Source organism: Mustela nigripes, chromosome X, assembly GCF_022355385.1.
Source record: "Mustela nigripes isolate SB6536 chromosome X, MUSNIG.SB6536, whole genome shotgun sequence".
Taxonomy (NCBI): domain Eukaryota; kingdom Metazoa; phylum Chordata; class Mammalia; order Carnivora; family Mustelidae; genus Mustela; species Mustela nigripes.
This window is the reverse complement of record NC_081575.1, coordinates 64989906-65010854: the sequence shown is the minus strand read 5'-3', so window position 1 is coordinate 65010854 and position 20949 is coordinate 64989906. Positions and strand designations below refer to the sequence as shown.

Here is a 20949-nt window from a genome sequence, read left to right as displayed (position 1 = left end):
CAATGGAAAGGTTAGTAAAAAAGCACCAACAGCAAATTTTATTTCAGATTCTTTCTTTTTAATTTCTTTCCTCCAAGTTTTTATTTAAATTCCAGTTAGTTAACAGATAGTATAATGTTAGTTTCGGGAGCAGAATTTAGTGACTCAACCCATACATACAACACCCAACTGCCCTCTTTTGAATATCAATTGGATAATAAAGTGTATTTACAGCATTTCACATTTAAGGCATTCTGGTATATAAGCATACTGAAAAAATTAGTTTGTTTTCTACTGAATGTAAGGACTTGCGAAAAAAAAAAACAACAAAAAACCTAGGGTTACTCAAGTACACACAGGTAAGACTATATAACGATATACATGTACATATCTAAAAATATATATATACATACACACCACAGAAAAATCAACAGCTTATATGAAATTTTAGTGGTGTGAAAAATTCTCTCGATAACTCAATATAGAAAGTACATGAGAATGCTTTTCCTCTCTCAACATCTAGTATTCAGGCTTTCAAAATGATAAAGAATTGAAGGTTTATTTATTAGAAGGGAAACATAATAATAGAAAAGGCTGAATGGAAGGTGAAAAACTGAACAGTGTGAGAAATAACCAAGTACTAGGATGTGGGAAAATACATTCTTATAAAGAGTAGAGAAAAGGAAAATTACCAATCACTACAGTGGTATTCTAAGTTGATCAGAACATTTAGAAAGTAGTACGCTCTTAATAGTAAAGCCCTCAGAAGGGATAAAGCAGGCTACCCATTTTCTTACTTTCCCCAGGAGGAAAAAAATAAAAGTAATCATGTTTGCAAGTGACTATTTTATGGTAATTTTCTTTTAGACATCAAGGGTATGTGCAGATATTAGAAAAAATAAAAATACAAAATACAAAAATGATAATGAGCAATGATTCTGTGCAGAGCAAAACTGAACGCAAAAAAATATTTTATGTATATACTCCCTAAAATCTGATTCTATTATATGAGGCTTTAATGCTTTCCTGATACAAGTTTGCTTTTAATACTTCGATGAAAAGTGAGTTAATGGTTTATTTCTTCTTGGAAGAAAAATGCCTTTGTTTTCCTGTCAAAAGGAGTAAAAATGGGAGTCCTATCAGGATTCACTCTTATTTAAAGAACACAAATTCTGCATTTTTCTTTAGAAACAATATTTAAGTTATTTGTGTTTGTGACAATTTTCAATGTTCTTCATGTACTAAACTTTTTTTTAAATTGAACTGCAACTAAGATCTAATGTTCTATTAGTTTCAGGTTTAAAATATAATTATTCAATAATTCTATACATTTTTCAGTGCTCATCAAGTGTACTCTTATTCCCCTTAATCTATTTCACCCATACCCCCACACCACACCTCTGAAGACCACCAGTTTGTTTTCTATATTTAAAGGGTCTATTTTTTGTGTCCGTTTTTCTTTGTTCATTTGGATTGTTTCTTAAATTCCACACATGAGTGAAATAGTATGTTACTCATCTTTCTCTGACTGATATCACTCATCACTATATCCTCAAGGTTCATGCATATTGCTACAAATGGCAAGATTTCATTTTTTTTATAGCCAGGTAATAGTCTTCTTTATCCAATCTCTATGGATTGACAGGTGAGAAGTTTCCATATTTTGGCTATTGTAAATATTGCTGCAATAAACACAGGGGTGCATATATCTTTTCAAGTTAGTAATCTCATTTTCTTTGGGTAAATACCCAGTATTGGAATTACCTATTTTCAATTGTTTTTAAAGATTTTATTTATTTATTTGACAGACAGAGATCACAAGTAGGCAGAGAGAGAAGGGGAAGCAGGCTCCCCGCCAAGCAGAGAGCCCGATGTGGGGCTTGATGACCTGAGCCGAAGGCAGAGGCTTTAACCCACTGAGCCACCCAGGCGCCCCTATTTTCAAATTTTTGAAGAACCTCCACATTATTTTCCACAGTGGCTGCACCAATTTACATTCCCAGCAATGGTGCATGAGGGTTCCTCTTTCTCTGTATCATTGTCAATATTTCTTATTTCTTGTGTGTCTGATTTTAGCCATTCTGAAAGGTATAAAGTGATATCTCATTGTGTTTTAATTTGCATTTCCCTGATGATTAGTTATGGTGAGCATCTTTTTACGTGTTTGTTGGCCATCTATACAGCTTCTCTGGAAAAATGTCTATTCAAGTCCTCTGCCCATTTTAAAAATCAGATTATTTGGGTTTTGGGGGGTGTTGTGTAGTATAAGTTCTTTATATCTTTTGGTTATTTAGCCCTTATCAAATATATCATTTTACAAATATCTTCTCCCATTCAGTAGGTTGCCTTGTAATTCTGTTGATGGTTTCTGTCATTATGAAAAAGTGTTTTAGTTTGGTGTACTCACAACAGTCTAATTTTGCCTTTGTCTCTCTTGCCTGAAAAGACTTAGCTAAAAAAAGTTTCTATAGTCAATGTCAAAAAAATTATTGCCTATGTTTTCTTCTAGGAATTTTTACAGTTTCAGGACTCACATTTAGGTCTTTAATCCATTCTGAGTTTATTTTTGTGTATAGAGTAAGAAAGTGGTCTGGTTTCATTCATTTACATGTACCTGTTCAGTTTTCCCAGCACCATTTGTTGAAGAGACTCTTTCCTCCTTGTATATTCTTGCCTCCTCTGTCATAGATTAACTGGCCATGTAAGCGTGGGTTCATTTTTAGACTCTCTATTCTCTTCCACTGACCTTTGTGTCTAGTTTTGTGCCAGACAACCACAACTTTGTAATATATCTTGAAATCAGGGATTTTAATATATCCTGCTTTGTTCTTTTTTGGATTGCTTTAGCTATTTGAGGTCTTTTGTGGTTCCATAAAATTATTTTTACAGTTCTAGGAACATGGTGTTGGTATTTTGATAGGGATTACACTGAAGCTCTATAGACTGCTTTGGGTAGTACAGACCCTTCACCAATCTTAATTCTTCTAACTCCTGAACAAGAAATATCTATTTGTGTCATCTTTGATTTCCTTCATCAATATTTTATAGTTTCCATAGTACAGAACTTTCATCTCCTTAAGTTTATCCCTAGGTATTTTTATTAAGATTAGGTTGTTTATTCCAGATTTTTATTCTTTCTTGAGACAGGCCTATACTGGTATAATCTTCCAGCTTGGAACACTTTTGCTGCATCTTAATGAATTAGAAACACTGTGTTTTCATTTTCATTTGTTTCCATGTATTATTTTTATTTTTTCTTTGATTCTTTGTTGAGCCATTGGTTGTTTAGTAGCATGCTGCTAAGCTTTCAAGTGTTTGTAGTTCTTTCCCTTATTTTTCTCATTCACAACTGCTTTTTAGTTTTGTATCTTTTTGTTTTGGAAAGATGCTTGCTGTGGTTTTATTTTCTTAAATTCAGAGACTCGTTTTGTGCCCTAATATGAGATCTATTCTGGAGAATGCTCTACGTGCACTTGAAAATAAGTGCATTCTGCTGTTTTTTGATAGAATGTTCAATAAATAGGATGTTAATTTCATCTGGTCCAGTATGTCATTCAAAGTCACTCTTTCCTTTATTTTCTGTATAGATGATATACCCATTAATGTAAGAGAGGTGTTAAAGTCAGTTATTATTACTGTGTTAATTTCTTCTTTTATGTCTCTTAACACGATTCATGTTTTGGAGTGCTCCTATGTTGGGTACACAAATATTTGCAATTATTTTATCTTCTTGCTGGATTTTTCCCTTTTATCATCATGTAGTGTCCTTGTTTCTTGTTACAATCTTTGTTTTAAAGTGTGTTTTGTGCAATGAAAGTATTGCTCTCCTGGCTTTCTTTTTACTTCCATTCACATGGTAAATATGTCCTTCCTTTCAATCTCCATGTGTCTTCAGGTCTTGAACTGAGTCTCATGTGGGTAGCACTTAGATGGAGCTTGCAATTTTTATCCATTCAGTCATTCTGTGTTTTTACTCCTCCCATGTGTTTTAACTGGAGCATTTAGTCCACTGACATTCAAAGTAATTAATGACAGGTATGTAATTATTGCCATTTTGTAACTTGTTTTATGGTTGTTTTTATAGTTCTTTTTTTCCTCCATCTTCCCTTTTCTCTTGTGATTTGATGGCTTTCTTCAGTGTTAATGCTTGGATTGCTTTCTCTTTGCTTTTTGTGTATCTACCACAGGTTTTTGATTTGTGATTACCATTAGGTTCACATGTAATATTTTATGCATATAGCAGTCTATGGAGGTTGATAGTTAAGTTTGAAGCCATTTTTAAAGTAGAAAAATTTTACTTCCCCGACATTTTATGTATGTGGTATTATACTTTATATCCTTTAATTTTGTGACTCTCCTGATTGCTTTTCTTAAAGATTTATTTATTTATTTATTTGAGAGAGAAAGCATGAGAAGGGGGAGGGTCAGAGAGAGTAGCAGACTCCCCGCTGAGCAGGGAGACTGATGTGGGACTCGATCTGGGACTCCAGGATCATGACCTGAGCTGAAAGCAGTCAGTTAACCAACTGAGCCACCCAGGCACCCTCTTGATTACTTTTACAGATATAATTTATTTTATTGTTTTTCTGCTTTAATCTCCATACTTGTTTTATAAGTGATTAATACACTACTTTAATTATATGTTTACATTTACCTGTGACATTTTTTCCTTTCATAATTTTCTTACTCTTAATTATGGCCTTTTCTTTCCAAAGGATTCCCTTTAATTTTTCTTGAAGGCTGTTTTCATGGTAATGAACTCCCTAAACTTTTATTTGCCTGGAAAACTCTCTCTCCTTGTATTCTGAAGATAGTCTTACTGGGCAGAATATTCTTGGTTCCAGGTTATTTTTCTGTCAGTAGTCTGAATATACCATGCCACCCCCTTCTGGCCTACATAAAGATTCTGCTGAAATATCATGTAAAAAGCCTTATGGGGTTTCCCTTGTATGTAACTATTTTCTCTTGCTGCTTTTAACGTTCTCTCTTTATCACTACTTTTTGCCATTTTTGGTTATTATGTGTCTTGGTATGAACCTCCTTGGGTTGATTTTGTTTTGGGTTCTGTGTGCCTCCAGAATCCAGATGTCGGTTTACTTTAGTTTTCAGCTATTATTTCTTCAAACAAATTTTCTTCACCCTTCTCTCTCCTCCTCCTGGGATTGCTATAATGTGACTGTTATGATCCTTACTGATGTCCCTGAGTTCCCTTAATCTAGTCTCATTTTTTATTATTCTTTTTCTTTTTGTTGTTCAGCTTGATTTCATTATTCTGTCTTCTAGCTCACTGATCCATTCTTCTGTCTCCTCTAATCTGCCAGAGTCTCTCTAGTGTAGTTTTTTTTTTTTTTTTTTAAGATTTTATTTCTTTATCTGACAGAGAGAGACAGAGAGCATGCAAGCAAGGAGAGCAGCAAAGGGAGAGGGAGAAGCAGGCTCTCTGCTGATCAGGAAGCCTAATGCAGGGCTTGATCTCAGGATGCTGGGATCATGACCTGAGCTGAAGGCAGATACTTAACTGACTGAGACACCCAGATGCCCCCCATCCAGTGTATTTTTAATTTCAGTCATTAAGTTCATCTCTCACTGGTTCTTTTTTATTTTTTCTATCTCTTTACTAAAGGTTCATTGAGATTCTCTACTTTTCTGTCTAGCCTAGTGAGTATCTTAAGATCATTCATTTGAATTCTTTATCAGGCAATATTGTTCATCTCTGTTTTAATTAGTTCTCCTGATTTACTTCTGTCCCATTCTCTCTCATCCAGGACATATTTGTCTGTCTCCTCATTTTGTCTAACTCTTTGTGTTTGTTTCTATGTATGAGAAAAGTCTGCTAAGTCTCCTGATCTTGAAAGTAGTGGCCTTATAAAGAAGAGGTCTTGTGGTATTCTGTAGCATAATGTCCACTGTTCACCAGAACCAGGAACTTCAGGGGTATCTCCTAGTGGGTTGTGTGTACCCTACTACTGTGGTAAGCTGTGCTTACCTTAAGTCATTAGATGCATTGTCCATTTTTCATGTTCTGGGTGTACCAGGCAGGGTTTGCTCTCTGTGCTGTTAGGGGAAGAGTCTGGGGCCACTGTGGGCTTATAATCTAGTAGTGTGAGCAGCCAGACCAGATGTGTGCTCTCAGCCCCTCTGAACGGGTTGCAGTCACACCAAATTGCAGGGTCCTTTCCCTCTGTTGCCCCCTTAGAGACTTTGATTAGTGGGTGGTGCCTGTAGTCAAACCAGATGCCTGCCCCCAGTCTGTCTGTTATGGTGGCAGTAGCATCAACCTTCAGGGTGCTCTTCCTGCCTTTTCTTGAGAGGCTTTTGATGGTGGGTAGGGCCAACTGTCAGACCAGATGCCTGCCCAGTCTGTCTGCCATTGCTGCAGTTGCACTGCTGTATGTGGTTATCTTCTCTCCCCAGGACAGAAGGCTCTTTGGAGTGGTGCAGGTCCCTGCCAGGGCTGCTTGCAGTGTGTGTCTTGGCAGAAACTGCTTTGGAGGGATGGTTGCTAAGTGGGGTGCATCCCCCAGAATGCCGGATGTGGTGTTGGCAAGATAGGTGATAGAGTGTTCCTCTTGATTCCTGCAACTGTCTGGCTATCTAGGCTGGGGGTGAGGGAAGCAAAATGGTTGCCCACTATCTCTTCCATTCTTAGGGAAATCTCATAATAATCTCTACCCTGGTGGGGTTTTTTTGGTTTTGCTGGCTCTTTAAGGCCCAAGCCTCAGTTTCCAATTGCCCTGTGGGCCTCCCACAGCTAAGTTAGCTGATTTTTAAAGCACCTGGCATTAAGTCTCACTGATTGTAAAAACTCATAAAGTTAAGCCCCATTTTAAAGCCTAATGTTTTGGGGACCTGTCTTTCCAATGTAGTTCCCCCACTGCCTAAGGTGCCTGGTGTGGAGTCTGCTCCTCTCCCTTTTCCATGCTTGTGGTGTTCCTTCCATTTGTGGTTAGTCTCAATGGGATTCTGGTTCCAGACTGTGTCTGCCCCTCCTACGCTTTTCAGGTGGCCTCCTGTCTGCAATAAACTGCAAAGTCTGTTCTGCCAGGGCGTTTTCGTGTTAGTTGCACTGCTGTGATTATCTGGATGTGTCTGTGGGATCAGGTGAGCTCAGGATCCTCTTGCTCCACCATCTTCCCCCAATTCCCCCCATACTAAACTTTAAAGTTAAATCTCTTACCTGATCCAAGACAATGATTTCATCTGCATCAACCACTGTTGACAATCTGTGTGCAATAAAAATAGAAGTTCTATGTTTGACTGCATCCTTCATGGCACTAAGAATAGTCTGTAAGTTTGACAAGAGTAGGAAAAAAAGATTAGGTAAATGTACATTAAAATAACCATACATTTCTTAAAGGAACATATAAAATGCCAATGAATTTTTTATTATATAAACTTTATATCACTACCAAATATTTGACCTATTCTAATAATTACTAAAAGGAGAAAACTGATCAAAAAGGGAAGGCAAATATGCCACATTATCATGGAAAAAATTATCTTTTAGATAGGCAACATTTCTTTAAATTAGAAAGACCTGGAGAGGGTGGATATTTCTATACTTAAAAATGAACAAATAACAATGATGAATCCAATGATATTAGGAACATAGCTGGGTATGATGTTATCTGGCCAATGAGAATAAAAATAAAATGTGATAGGACTCAAGCAATAGGATGTAGAAAATTTCAGATCAGTAGAAAGGAGATTCAAAGGGTACAGGAACATGTGCTTTTAATTAGTTCAAACTCAGAGGACAGATGAGCAATAAAGACAACCATGTATGGTAACTTGAGCAAACTTCCTTTTCAAAAGTATTCTGATTTCTTTATCCATCATCAATTGATGGAGAGCTGGGCTACTTCCATATCTTGGCTATTGTAAATAATGCTGCTATAAACACAGGTTGCATGTATTACTTTGAATTCATGTTTTTGTATTTTTGGGGGGTAAATACCCAGTAGCACAATCACTAGATCGTACACTAGTTCTATTTTTAACTTCCTGAAGAACCTCCATACTGTTCTCCGGAGTGGCTACACCAGTTTGCATTTCCATCAACAGGGCACCAATGTTCCTTTTAACATCCTTGCCAACACCTGTTGTTTCTTGTGTTTTAGATTTTAGCCATTCTGACAGGTAGGAGGTGAGATCTCATTGTAGTTCTGATTTGCATTTCCCCAATGATAAGTGATACTGAGCATCTTTTCATGTGTCTGTCTGCCATTCGAATGTATTCTTTGGAGAAATGTCAGTTTATGTTCTCTGCCCATTTTAAAAATTTATTAGAAAGTGTTTATTTATACAATGGAAAATAACACAGTCATTAAAAAAAAGAATGGAATCTTGCCATTTGCAATGACATGCATGGAGGTAAAGAGTATAATGCTAAATGAAATATGTTAGATAAAAAACCAAAAGCCATATGATTTCGTTCATAAGAGTAATTTAAGAAACAAAACAAACAAGCAAAGGAAAAAAGAGAGAAAGAATGAGACTGAGACAAATCAAGAAATGACTCTTAAGTATAGAAAAGAAATGAGTGGTTACCAGAGGGGAGATGGGTAGGAGGATGGGTGAAATAGGTAATGGGAATTAAGGAGTACAGTTGTTGTGATAAGCAGTGAATAATGTAAACTGGTGAATCACTATATTGTACACCTGAAACTAATATAACACTCTATATTAACTATACTGGAACCAAAATAAAATTTAAAAAGAACAAACACCCTTATATCATAATGCACCGAAAAAAAAAAAAGAAAAATAGCAAGAGGATGGAAATGGCTACACAGAGAGCAAAGCCATTAATTTAGACACACATTGTAATAAAGCTAAGAACGAAATGTCTGGCTCCCTTTCCCCTTGCCCTAGAAGAAAGGACAGCTTCCTCCCAATACCTCTGGCCTTTCCCAAACGTAAGCATTCTATGCAGGGCACACTGAAATGGTGTAGGACTATCTTTGTCAAAATAATTCTGAAGAGCAAGTTTTTAGAATGCTTTTTTCCCTCCAAAATATCCAAGATTCAGAAAAATAGGCCAGCCCCTCTCTCCCATTATAAACAGAGGGAATGACTCTGAGTATGACTCTGGCCGTGAATACCCAATTGAATAAAGAGCAAAAGGAAGGAAATGGGGAAAAAAAGTATTCTGACTTCTTAGGGAACTCTGGCAAACATTTTTTATTACAGTATAATTAACAATGTTATATTAATTTCAGGTGTACAATATAATGATTCAATAATTTTATACATTACTCAGTGCTCATCAAGATCAGTATACTCTTAATCATTTTATTTCACCTGTCCTCCCACCAACCTCACCTCTGACAACTACAAATTTATTTTCTGTATTTAAGAATCTGTTTGGAAAACACATTTTTGTTTACTGCTTTTAAAGTGTAAAGGAGCTATATATATATATTCAGCTGTACTTGGAAACCTGGGTCTAAGTACAGCTAACACGATGGAAACAGCAATGTGGGGTTGGGCATATACCCAATGGCTCCCTGCAGATATTTCTAAACATTGTATTTATTAAAGGAATAAAATTATCAAGAGTAGATGTGGCTACCCAGGAAGGGAAGAGCTTATATTTTACTAAGACAGATGGTAAATCAAATGTGGGGCCAATTCTAAGAAAAATTGTGATATTTGTGGGGACTCATCTTCCTCATTCTCAAGAACTTAAGCTCTGACATTCTACTAAGTGCTATGGACCTTTTAAAAAGGCCCATTAAAATTTACTAAATCTGCTGGTAACTCATTCCCTTGGGGGGTTGTCTACTAACTCTTAATGGGTTATGCTCTGTGATATAATAAAGTTCCCTGACTCAAATAATGACTCTTAACGACTTTTAATTTGTGGTAAACGTGGATACTACCATTGTAGATATGAAGTTCTTGCAAGCAGATTCCTATTTGGAAGGGACAGAGGAGGAGGAGAGGAAGAGAGAATCTTAAGCAGGCTCCATGCCCATAGCAGAGCCAGATGCCGAACTCCACCTCATAACCCTGAGATCATGACCTGAGCTAAAATCAAGGGTCGGACACTTAACCGACTGAGCCACCCAGGCGCCCCAAGATTCCCTTTAAATATAACGAATCCTTATGCTAAACAAGTCACTTAGATATTAAGCTATTTTAAACATACGGCAGATCAAATATGCCCTGAAACTTAACGACATATGCAAATATTATGCCATACATGCTGCAAAGCTGAAATTAAGGCTATCCTTCAACATTGGGTTTTTCCTATATATTTAAATAAAATGTAGATGAATGGAGGTTACTGACAGATAATCTGCCTATCTTCAGTTCTAGATTAAGGGGATCCATTCATGAAATTATCATTATTATTAAGACTATTGTATTTAATGCAAAGATGTTGTTATGAAGTCTAACGTAGTCGCTGAGTTGTACCATGACATCAAGTGTCACAACATCTCGGTGCTGCACAGTATATTTTTGTGAAATGAATATAAATTTATACCAGCACCACAGGCTGCGTGTGCCTGACTTGTATTTCAGTGAGTTGCTCCATGGTAAGTGAAAGGTTTTCTGGTGTATGCTTGTGTCACAATCATTTACATGACCTATTTTCATGAGTGGTAAGTAGCAACAGCAGAAAGACTAAAACATTCTTCATCTGTCAGCAGATTAGGCAATTCTTACAAGCTTTGCAAGATGTAAGGATAATAGAATAGTCATAAGCTTCAAAAAGAAGACACTTTTGCAAATGGACTTAGCAATGTGATAACTGAATGCAACCTGACATTCTTATTATCAGCACTTGCCATATGGGGACAAAGGGCCAGATATTTTGCTCTATGGTACCTCCTACTGAAGTTCATTCAAAATATAAAAGAATATAGCCATTTTACTGAAACTTCCAAGCAGAAAAGTTAAGCATTGAGAATTGAAGAGCTCTGCATTTTCATCATCATTTACCTCTTCAGTAATTGAATCTAATGATGAAGTGGCTTCATCATAGAGAATGACTGGGGGGTCCTTCAAAATGGCTCTTGCAATTGCTACTCTTTGCTTTTCTCCTCCTGGTAAAGAAAAATTTAGTTTAAGAAAGTATAACATAAAGACATACTTTGTGTTTCTAGTATTTCTACCAAACATAACCACAAAGCAATGCCTTCAACATGTACCTCTACTCTGACCACTGTTAGTTTAAGTTCATATATGATATCCTTTGACAAACTATATACCCTGGAACATAAATGTAATTCTGGATCCTGACTTTGTGACAGGAGAAAAGAACAAAGAGGAGAGGTAATAGCTTTGATTCCACAATTACTCCTCTCACCAAAAATATGCTCACACCGAGAATATGTTCATTACATGTTATTTTATATCACTTCCCAATGGACAGCAACCACAGAGAGAAAAATTTCAGTATTAGAGAATCAAAAAAGCCAAAAACTAATATAATATCTGAAACCTGGCAACTTGAAGACATGAAACTATGAATATTTACATTTACTTCTTAACAAAAATATACCATCTAGCCAGTATTCTTCTCAAGAGGCTCTTTTTTTTTTTAGAATTAATTAATATCTTTTATCATGCTCAGTTAGCCACTAGTTTTGGATGTAGTGTCCAATGATCATTAGTTATGTATAATACCCATTACACGTCACAACACATGCCCTCCTTAATACCCTTCACCCTGTTACCCACTTCCCCAAACAACTCCCTTCTCAAGGATTCTTTTGACAGATATTATTTTCACAGTACTCTTCAAAGTTAAAGGTGTATACTAGATACCACTAATTTCACCTTAGTTATTTGCTATGGGTCTCTAGAATAGCAGAATTTTAAAACCGAAAGGAAAGAGAGGCCCAGAAAGGTTTAATGATTTGCCCACGATCACAGAGCAACTTCTAGTGGAATCTGGACTAGACCTGACTCCCAGTTCAGTGCTCTTCCTATCATAATATGCAAGCCTGTATTTGTTTTTAATAATTATTTTTCTTTAATTAATTAATTTATTTATTTGACAGAGAGAGAGAGAGAGAGAGAGAGAGATCACAAGTAGGCAGAGAGTGGGGGCTGGAGAGCAGGCTTTCTGAGCAGAGAGTCTGATGTGGGGCTCGATCCCAGGACCCTGAGATCATGACCTGAGCCGAAGGCAGAGGCTTAATCCACTGAGCCACCCAGGTGCCCCCCCGTATTTGTTTCTAAAAACACTCCGGTGAAAATAAAGTAATCGTTCTTTCCTCACTGCGACTCTTACAGGTCTAAGGTCATCAATCATACATAAACTATAGCTGAAAGTATAGAGGATGATGCTTTGCTGAATATGTCCCCTTTGGCTTCTTTTTTCCCCCATTATCCATTAATTTATCAATGTCTGAAATAAACTTGTATTTTTCAGTTTCAGTAACCTCTTAGGGAAACAAGCGCCACCTGTTTACTACCTGGTACACCAAATATTTCAGTTTTATTTCTGCAATTATTATTTTCAACTTGTAAAAGAGGGCTCCTTATCTCTAATATTAATAAGTTTGTATTTATACTATCCACATTCTTCCCCATTTAATAAGATCAGAATTCTCCTACCAAAGCAGGCATCATGCCAGCACTACCTCCGTACCTACCTAGCAAATTAGTGGCAGAAACCTCCTAAAAGATGCAGATACTCAGAGGAAAGCCTAGTTTAGACATGACTCTCAAATTTCAAGTGGAAACCAACCCAGTTTCAATTCTAATCAATAGAATTTTGGCAACTGGAGAAGAAATATTTGTTTCCTACCATAAATACTAGCATAGGTGCTAAATAATACTCATTTAGAGAGGTCTAGCTGTAGGACAATGGATATTAGGCAAAAAGAAAACTTCCTTAGCCATTCCTACTCCCAAAGGCATGCAGAGAGGGGAAAAAATGATTGGAAAATGGCATGTGGCACAGCTATCTGAGGCAGTCTTATTTTGAGAGGTCTAGTTTATACTATGTGAAAACTTGGAGGTCTTTAAAATTAGCCAACTGGACAAATCATCTGGAGGTGGTCTAGTTAGCTGGGAACTACTCCTGTTAAGAGGAATGGTGAAGTATAAACAGGGACTGGAATGATGCAAGAATCTTCTACTACCAGCTGATAATCAAAATACTACAGACCAACTTAACTTGAAATCAATCTTTGCTTAACATTTTCTAAACTTAGATCAAAACTTTCTAATGGAATGCAAATTCCCTAATGGCAAGTACATCTATGCATCATCTTATTAACTCTCAAAGCATTTAGCATGTTAGTTTGCACATAATATACACCTAATCAATGTTGTGAATAAATGAAGATGGTTTGTAATGAAAACGAATGGGGATTCATTAAATTCATGCAGAGTATTCTTTATTCTTTTTGTCTCCCCTCCATCCCTAATTTATATATTTCCCCCCTAAATTAAACTAGAATAAATGTAAAGGATACAGTGTGTTTATACTAGTTACATTAATACTTTCAGGCACAGATATCATACTTTTGGAATTCAAATAATTTTGGGTGAAAAAGCTTTTTTGTGGATCCTCCAAAAAATTTAGTCATTACAGGAAAATTATTAATCATACCAATCTCATAATTAAACACTTATATAGAAATGTACAAGCCCCCAAGTTTACTTGACCACTGAACCAACAAGGACATGAAAACGAAACTGGCTTTAATAAAAGTATAGCAGTTAAGTACATCAAGTATAAGGAAGTCTAAAGTATTGAAAACATCCCATAATGATCTAGGAAATTATGATGAGATATACTATTTATTATCAAATTACTTTTCCCTACTCCTACTACTTTCTCAGGTGAGCAATGATATTGGCTTTCCTTTAATATTACAATTATGGATGATACATTAATGCTGACCTGAGGATGTATTAGCAATTTACTATTAAGCATTTACAGTTTGCAGCTGCAAGTGAAATAAAAAAAGAGACCTGCATGATTGAGAACAGTTGTTTCCAACATGTTGAATTATTTACAGTGATGGCTGAGACTGGGACCTTATTGAAACTGAATAGATGAGCACTAGGTGTGTACTCTGTCATTCATTTTCAAGAAAATGGCTCTGACAAATTCAAGTCTGATGGGAGTACACAAGCAGGAGTAGATCTAAAATCTGATTACCTGATAGTTTGAGTCCTCGTTCCCCTACTTGTGTGTCATATCCATGTGGCATTCGAAGAATTGCATCATGGAGTCCAGCTAATTTTGCCACCGCGTACACCTCCTCAGGTGAAGCATGGATGTTTCCATATAAAAGGTTGTAGTAAATGGTATTGTGGAAGAGGACAGCATCCTGAAGCAGATTTATATATACGTACATATATATGTATATTCATTACAACAAATTCAAACAACTTAGTAAAGACACAAAGGCATAAAGAGTAAAACATGGTAACTCCTTTATCACCCCCCTCATTCCTGCAATCCCATTTCCTTTACGAGCTCTAATCACCATGAACAATTTGTTGAGTTATCAGTCCAAACTTTTTTGATGAATTTATGTGCCACATACTTTTTTCTTCAACATAGTGAGATCATACCATACATACATGTTATTTTATAAATTGCTTTTTTCACTTAACATATGCTGGAAACTGCTCACTTCAGTAACAGAATCCTACCTCACTTTTTTTTTTTAAGATTTTATTTGTTCATTTGAGAGAGAGAGAGAAAGAAAGAAAGAAACAGAGAGAGCATAAGCAGGGGCAGAGGCAGAGGGAGAGAGAGAAGCAGAGAGCTGGGAGCCTGACATGGGGCTCGATCCCAGGACCTGGAGAACATAAGGCAGAAGCTTAGCCATCTGAGCCACCAGGCATCCCCTCTACCTCACTTTTTTAACAGTTGTATGATACTAACAATGTATTTATTTATTTCTCTACTGATAGACATTAATGTGGTTTCCAAATTTTTGCTACTACAAACAATGTTGGAATAAAATATTGTATATAGGACTTTTTACACTTGAGTATTTCTGTAAGAACGACCCCTAGAAACAGACTGATGAGTTAAAAAGTAAGCATACATCTGGCTCCCTGATCAGTAGGGAGTCTGCTTCTCCCTCTCCCCCTTCCCAGAGTCCTCTCCTTCTTGTGCTGTCACCTGTAAATTGAATGAAATCTTTTAAAAAAGGTTAAGCATACATTTATCCTTTGATAGTATTGCCCATCTTCCAAAATGGTCCAACAGTATACATACTCCAACCCATAGTATATTAAGGGAATTGATCCCTATATATTCAACAACACTGCGTATTAATTAAGTTTCAGTTGTTGCTACTTTTGGGGGTAAAATGTGCTGTTTAAATTAGCACTTCCCTAATTACTAATGAGGTTGAATATATGTTTCTCAGAAGCTTTTAAACTGGGACACAGAAACAAGTTTTTTACTTGGACACAGAAAACAAAGGATTTATAAACTATAGATATCTTTTGGAGAAAGGTTACTACGAGCATTCATTGATATTTCATTTTATTCTGATATAGCACACTAAAGCTAATGTACTTAAAGTGAACATCCACCTCCCACTTTCCTTTTAGTCTCCAAATGGTTGGAAGTCAACAGTAAGATGAAATAAAATGGCTCATTAGTTCACATTAACCAAGATAATTAACTAAGATCTTCTTTAACAAAACAATCAGCCCCAGTTTGAGATATCACTTCAAATAGTATTTTAATCATTTTATACCAACTACTGATATAAAATGTTCTCATTTTGAAATGGTACTTAAACCCACTAAGTTTAAAGTTCTATAAAGAGAAAATACTTACCTTTAAATATTTTATATTCAAAAAAGAGCTAACAAATACTAACTGAAAACTTTGAAAATACAAAAAATATGGCAAAATAAAAATTTATTAAATAATCCATAATGCTACCATGTATCAATAACTACTATCACCATTTTGGTTTATTTTCTCTTTTCTTCTCTAGCTATATATATTCATTTAGTATTATAAAATTGGGATTTTGTATTTTGCTTGGTATCCTCTTTTTAAGAAACTTTGTATTTGAGTATTTTTTATGATAATATTATTTATAAGCAGCATATTTATAAATGGCTGTATGATATTTGATCCTATAGTGATAAATTTAACCATTTACTTATTGTTGGGTAGTCACACTGTGAATTTCAACTTCTGCTATTATAAATAATGGTGTAATGAACATCTCTGCATATAAATATCTGTTCACTTCTCTGTTTATTTCCTTAAAACTTCCTAAAGGCAGAATTACTGGAATAAATGGCATCAGTATTTTTCTGGCTATTGGTACAAATTGCCAAGTTGCTTGTCAGGAAAGCTGTATACTTCCACTGGCCAAACAACAGACTGGCCATTTTACACAGCCATGGCCAAACTGGATGTTATGAATTCTAAAATCCTTGCTGGCAGGTGAAAAATGTTATTACACTGTTGATTTAATTTGGACTAGTAAGCCTTCCAGTGAGGATCAGCATCTTTTCTTTCATTTTTTAACCATGTATATTTTTCCTTGTGAATAAAATGTTTTATTTTTCAAAAGGTCAAGGGCAACTGTTATATACCCTAAGAGAATGGCAGTAATCTAGCTGGATGGATGAGGACACCGAGCCCTAAGCACACAGAGCCTAGAATTCAATTCACTTGATATACAGTTTAGGTCAATGTTTCTCAACACAGACTCTATGGATCACTTATTATCAGAATCATCTAGGACGCATATTCAAAAATGCAGGTTCCTGGGCCCCACACAGCCCTCCTAAGCCAGAACTAAGGTCCGTGAAAGAGTTGGAATTTCAATAATCTCCCTAGGCAAATCATGCACACTAATATTTGAGATTCTCAGTGAAAGAGGGAGGACAGTGCAGAGTGTCAATTCATTTGAGGACCTTTTAGAAGTTACATATCCCTGTCTGATCCCTTTCTTACAGTTGTCTCAACTTAATTCAGATTCTAGGCTGCATCTTGTTCCCAGGTCTCTCCATTCGCTTTTAGCATAAGAAAAACTCACATTCTATAAGGCATCCCTGTTGTCTTCTCAGATTTTGCTCTAAATTTATTTTTCTCCTTAAAGTCGTTCAACAAATACTTATTAACTACTTACTACAGGTCAGACACAAACAGGACAAGTTGGTACAAAGACAAGGCATACGAACATGGAAGCAGATAGCCAAATTGCTTCACTATGTCAAAAACTGTTCAAAATCACAGTAATAGTTTTCATTTACTGAATAATTATGTGACGGACATTGTGCTTGGTGTTTTATAGTATATCATCTCTAATTCATAATAACTCTATCCTAAAAGACAAATGGTTATTATCCTTATTTTAAAGATAAGGAAACTGAGGACCAAGACCATAGAACTTACAAGGGTTAGAGCTGGGGTTAGAATCCAGATCTGTTTGTCTTTAGTCTGGGCTCTTTCCTTTTTATTATGCTATATTTCTAAGACTTAAAAAAATCTTTCCATCATGCAGATTTTCCATTCATATTTTTAAAATATTTTTGGTAACAGAATTTAAACTGTAGGCCCTACTGCTTCCTACTTAATTAGCATATATTGACCTTTTTTTTCCTTTTATTTGGGGGGCGGAGAGAGAGAGAGCCAGCCCACAAGCAGAGTGGGGAGGGACAGATGGAGAGGGAAAGAGATAAGCCCAAGCAAGCTCTATGCCCAGCACAGAGGCCAACATGGGGCTCGATCTCATAATCCCTGAGATCATGACTTGAGCCAAAATCAAGAGTCAGATGCTTAACCAACTGAGTCATCCAGGCGCCCCTATATTGACTCTTTGAATTCAAATTATTCTAATAAAAGATCTACCAACCCAATAAATCTTTCCCCAAATAGGTTTTTTCTTTTTTTTTTTTTTTTAAATACCTGAGGCACCACTCCCACTGCCCTCCGAAGGCTTTCCAGGCTCACATCTTGTATATTTTGACCAGCAAGGTAAATGTTACCCTTTTGAGGCTCATAGAAGCGAAACAACAGCCGTACTATTGTGCTTTTTCTGAAATTGGAGACAAGGAAAGGCTATGTAATATTATTAACATTAGGTAACCCCTGTTCTAAACAACTGTAATTATTTTATTATGATAAAGTAAAAAAAAATTATATTGAGAATCATTAACCAATGATGTAGGATTTTATAAATAACTGAATTACCCACCCTGACCCACTACCTCCTACAATGGCTACTTTCTTTCCTGCAGGAACTTCAAAAGATATTCCACTAAGGACTTTCTGTCCTTCAATATATTCAAAATGCACATTATCAAAGGCCACCGAAGCTGTCTGTGGTGTGATCTGAATGGGAGATGCCATTGCTTTGTCCTAGTAGGGAAGAGAAAAAAAAGCCACTTTAGACACCATGTAGAGTACAGCCATGAAGACAATTTTCTATTTCACAAAGAGAAGAATGGAAATAATGGGGGAAGAAAAGGTTTGTAAGTAGAGCTAGACTACTTCCAAGCATGCTTTTAAAGATTTGTTTTTTCACTCTGCACTAACGTCAGAAATTCTTAAATGCTTTGGTTTTTGAGCAATTTTGGAGAGCAGGTAGGAAGATGGTGGGCACGGGTGTAAGGAAGTTGAGGATGTGAGGAAAGGCAATCACACATTTTATATCGTTTTTAGCAGAAGTAAATCAAGTGCAAGTACAAATAATTCAAGTTAACAAGGTTCACAGGTTTTAGGTATAACATTTGCTAACACTGTAAGGTTTCTAAACATCAAAGTAAAGCTCTAATAACCTCTTAATACACATGATAGCTCCAATTCCTACAAAAAAGGAATAGTTCACTAACATGGTGATGTAAATATTCCCTTAGAACAATTCTATTAATGGGATGATATTCACATGCTTTTAAAAAAGTACTGAATAGATTACTTACTTTAATTCGACTGTCTACCTTGAGTAGAGTAAACAAGGTGTTCATATCTATGAGTGCTTGTCTAGTTTCTCTATATACAGTCCCCAAAAAGTTAAGGGGTAATGAAAGTTGAAAAAGCAGTCCATTCACCATTACTAGATCTCCAACAGTAAGGGTACCTTAATATGTAGTTAGCAGAAGAAAAAAAAAACAATGGTGTTTTAGAGGTTATAAACTTTTCCAGCTTAAGACAGAAAATTTACATTCTATTATTCTGGAATATACTTCAAAAATGCATATAACTAGCAACTTGTAAGGCCTACTCAAATTTCAAAACATTTTAATCCAAGATTCAGGAATATAGGGAACTTGATGTAAGTAGAATGGGAATTGCTTACCCATACACTATACATAATATTTTTTAAAAAAAGGAATGGTTTAAGGGAAGATAGAAATGGATGGCTAGAAATCTTTCCTTTCTTCCTAAGACACTAGCAAGTTACTTTGTAATGTGAAATAGAAATTTTTATAAAATATATATTAAAAAATTGGAGCAAATGAGTATATGACTGGGAATGATAAACCATGTATTAAAGACACACTGAATGAACAAATCCTGAGTGGGCAGGTTATAGAAAGGAGGCAGAGACATTATTTACTTTTGAAATGTTTTACAAATCAATCAGTCTAATTAAAATGTAACTAGTAATTGTAATTGTAATCCTTTGTACTAAACACTAAATTAATTACACTGCTTTCCGGGTCCACAGAGAAACGGAAATTAGAAATATTAAATGCTAAAAAAAGAAGTTACTCCGGAAACAATCAGTATGTAGCCCCACAAAATGTATAAACAGTAGTCCTAATTAATGAGGGAGCTAGTGCTAAACTTACAGTGTCAAACAAAAGGAAGTTAAAAAACATTACCATACAATTAAGAAAACACATTCTGATACAAAAAGGAAAGCACTCCAAGGATGTTAAAGCACCTTATTGAACATGCTTTATAGTAAGACTAATATATACATTTCTTTCATTAATCTTTATTTATAAAGGTTAAGTAAAGTATCTTTAATGTGAACACTGCAGATCCATTACCTGCCACAATTCCCTGACTGGCGAGCACCATAATAGTTGTTAAACCAACACTGAAAATAGCACTTTGACCAAAGTTCAGCATAGCCAGAGTAGAGGTACTTTTCAATGAAGCAGTTTCATATGTCTTCAGAAATCTATCATATCTTTGTGCTTCATAGTTTTCATTATTAAAATACTACAAAACAAACAAAAATAGTAATTATATGCAAGTACAAATAGAATTTATTCTCTTAAAGGCAATCCATGGGGTGGGAGAAGATATTTGCAAATGACACTACAGATAAAGGGCTTATATCCAAGATCTATAAAGAACTCCTCAAACTCAACACACAATAAAACAGATAATCACATTAAAAAATGGGCAGAAGACATGAACAGACACTTCTCCAATGAAGACATACAAATGGCTAACAGACACAAGAAAAAATGTTCTTCATCATTAGCCATTGGGAGATTCAAATCAAAACCACGTTGAGATACCACCTTACACCAGTTAGAATGGCCAAAATCAACAAGATAGTAAACAACATGTGTTGGAGAGTATGTGGAGAAAGGGGAACCCCCTTACACTGTTGGTGGGAAGGCAAGTTGGTGAAGCTACTTGGGAAAACAGTGTGGAGATTCCTTAAGAAATTAGAAATAGACCCTATGATAGACCAGGTCCCTATGACCCTGCAATTACACTACTGGGTATTTACCCCAAAAATACAGATGTAGTGAAAAGAAGGGCCATCTGTACCCCAGTGTTCATAGCAGCAATGGCCACAGTCACCAAACTGTGTAGAGAGCCAAGATGCTCTTCAACAGACAAATGGATAAAGAAGATATGGTTCATATATACAATGGAATATTACGCCTCCATCAGAAAGGATGAATACCCAACTTTTGTATCAACATGGACGAAACTGGAGGAGATTATGCTGAGTGAAGTAAGTCAAGCAGAGTGAGTCAATTATCATATGGTTTCACTTACTTGTGGAACATAAGGAATAAATGGAGGACATTAGG

General features: G+C 35.9%; 1 protein-coding gene across 2 annotated transcripts in view; it reads right to left on the bottom strand.

Moving 5' to 3' along the window:
* ABCB7 (ATP binding cassette subfamily B member 7) overlaps positions 1-20949 on the bottom strand; it is a 157435-nt gene that overhangs the window by 17316 nt on the left and 119170 nt on the right. For both annotated transcript variants that reach the window (XM_059386333.1, XM_059386334.1), the window contains 7 exons: positions 19942-20116; positions 18865-19022; positions 18141-18304; positions 17852-17981; positions 14111-14282; positions 10930-11033; positions 7157-7264 (listed from right to left, as the gene is read on the bottom strand). In XM_059386333.1, coding sequence (XP_059242316.1) covers positions 7157-7264; positions 10930-11033; positions 14111-14282; positions 17852-17981; positions 18141-18304; positions 18865-19022; positions 19942-20116 — 1011 coding nt within the window. The remainder of the gene's footprint in view (positions 1-7156; positions 7265-10929; positions 11034-14110; positions 14283-17851; positions 17982-18140; positions 18305-18864; positions 19023-19941; positions 20117-20949) is intronic.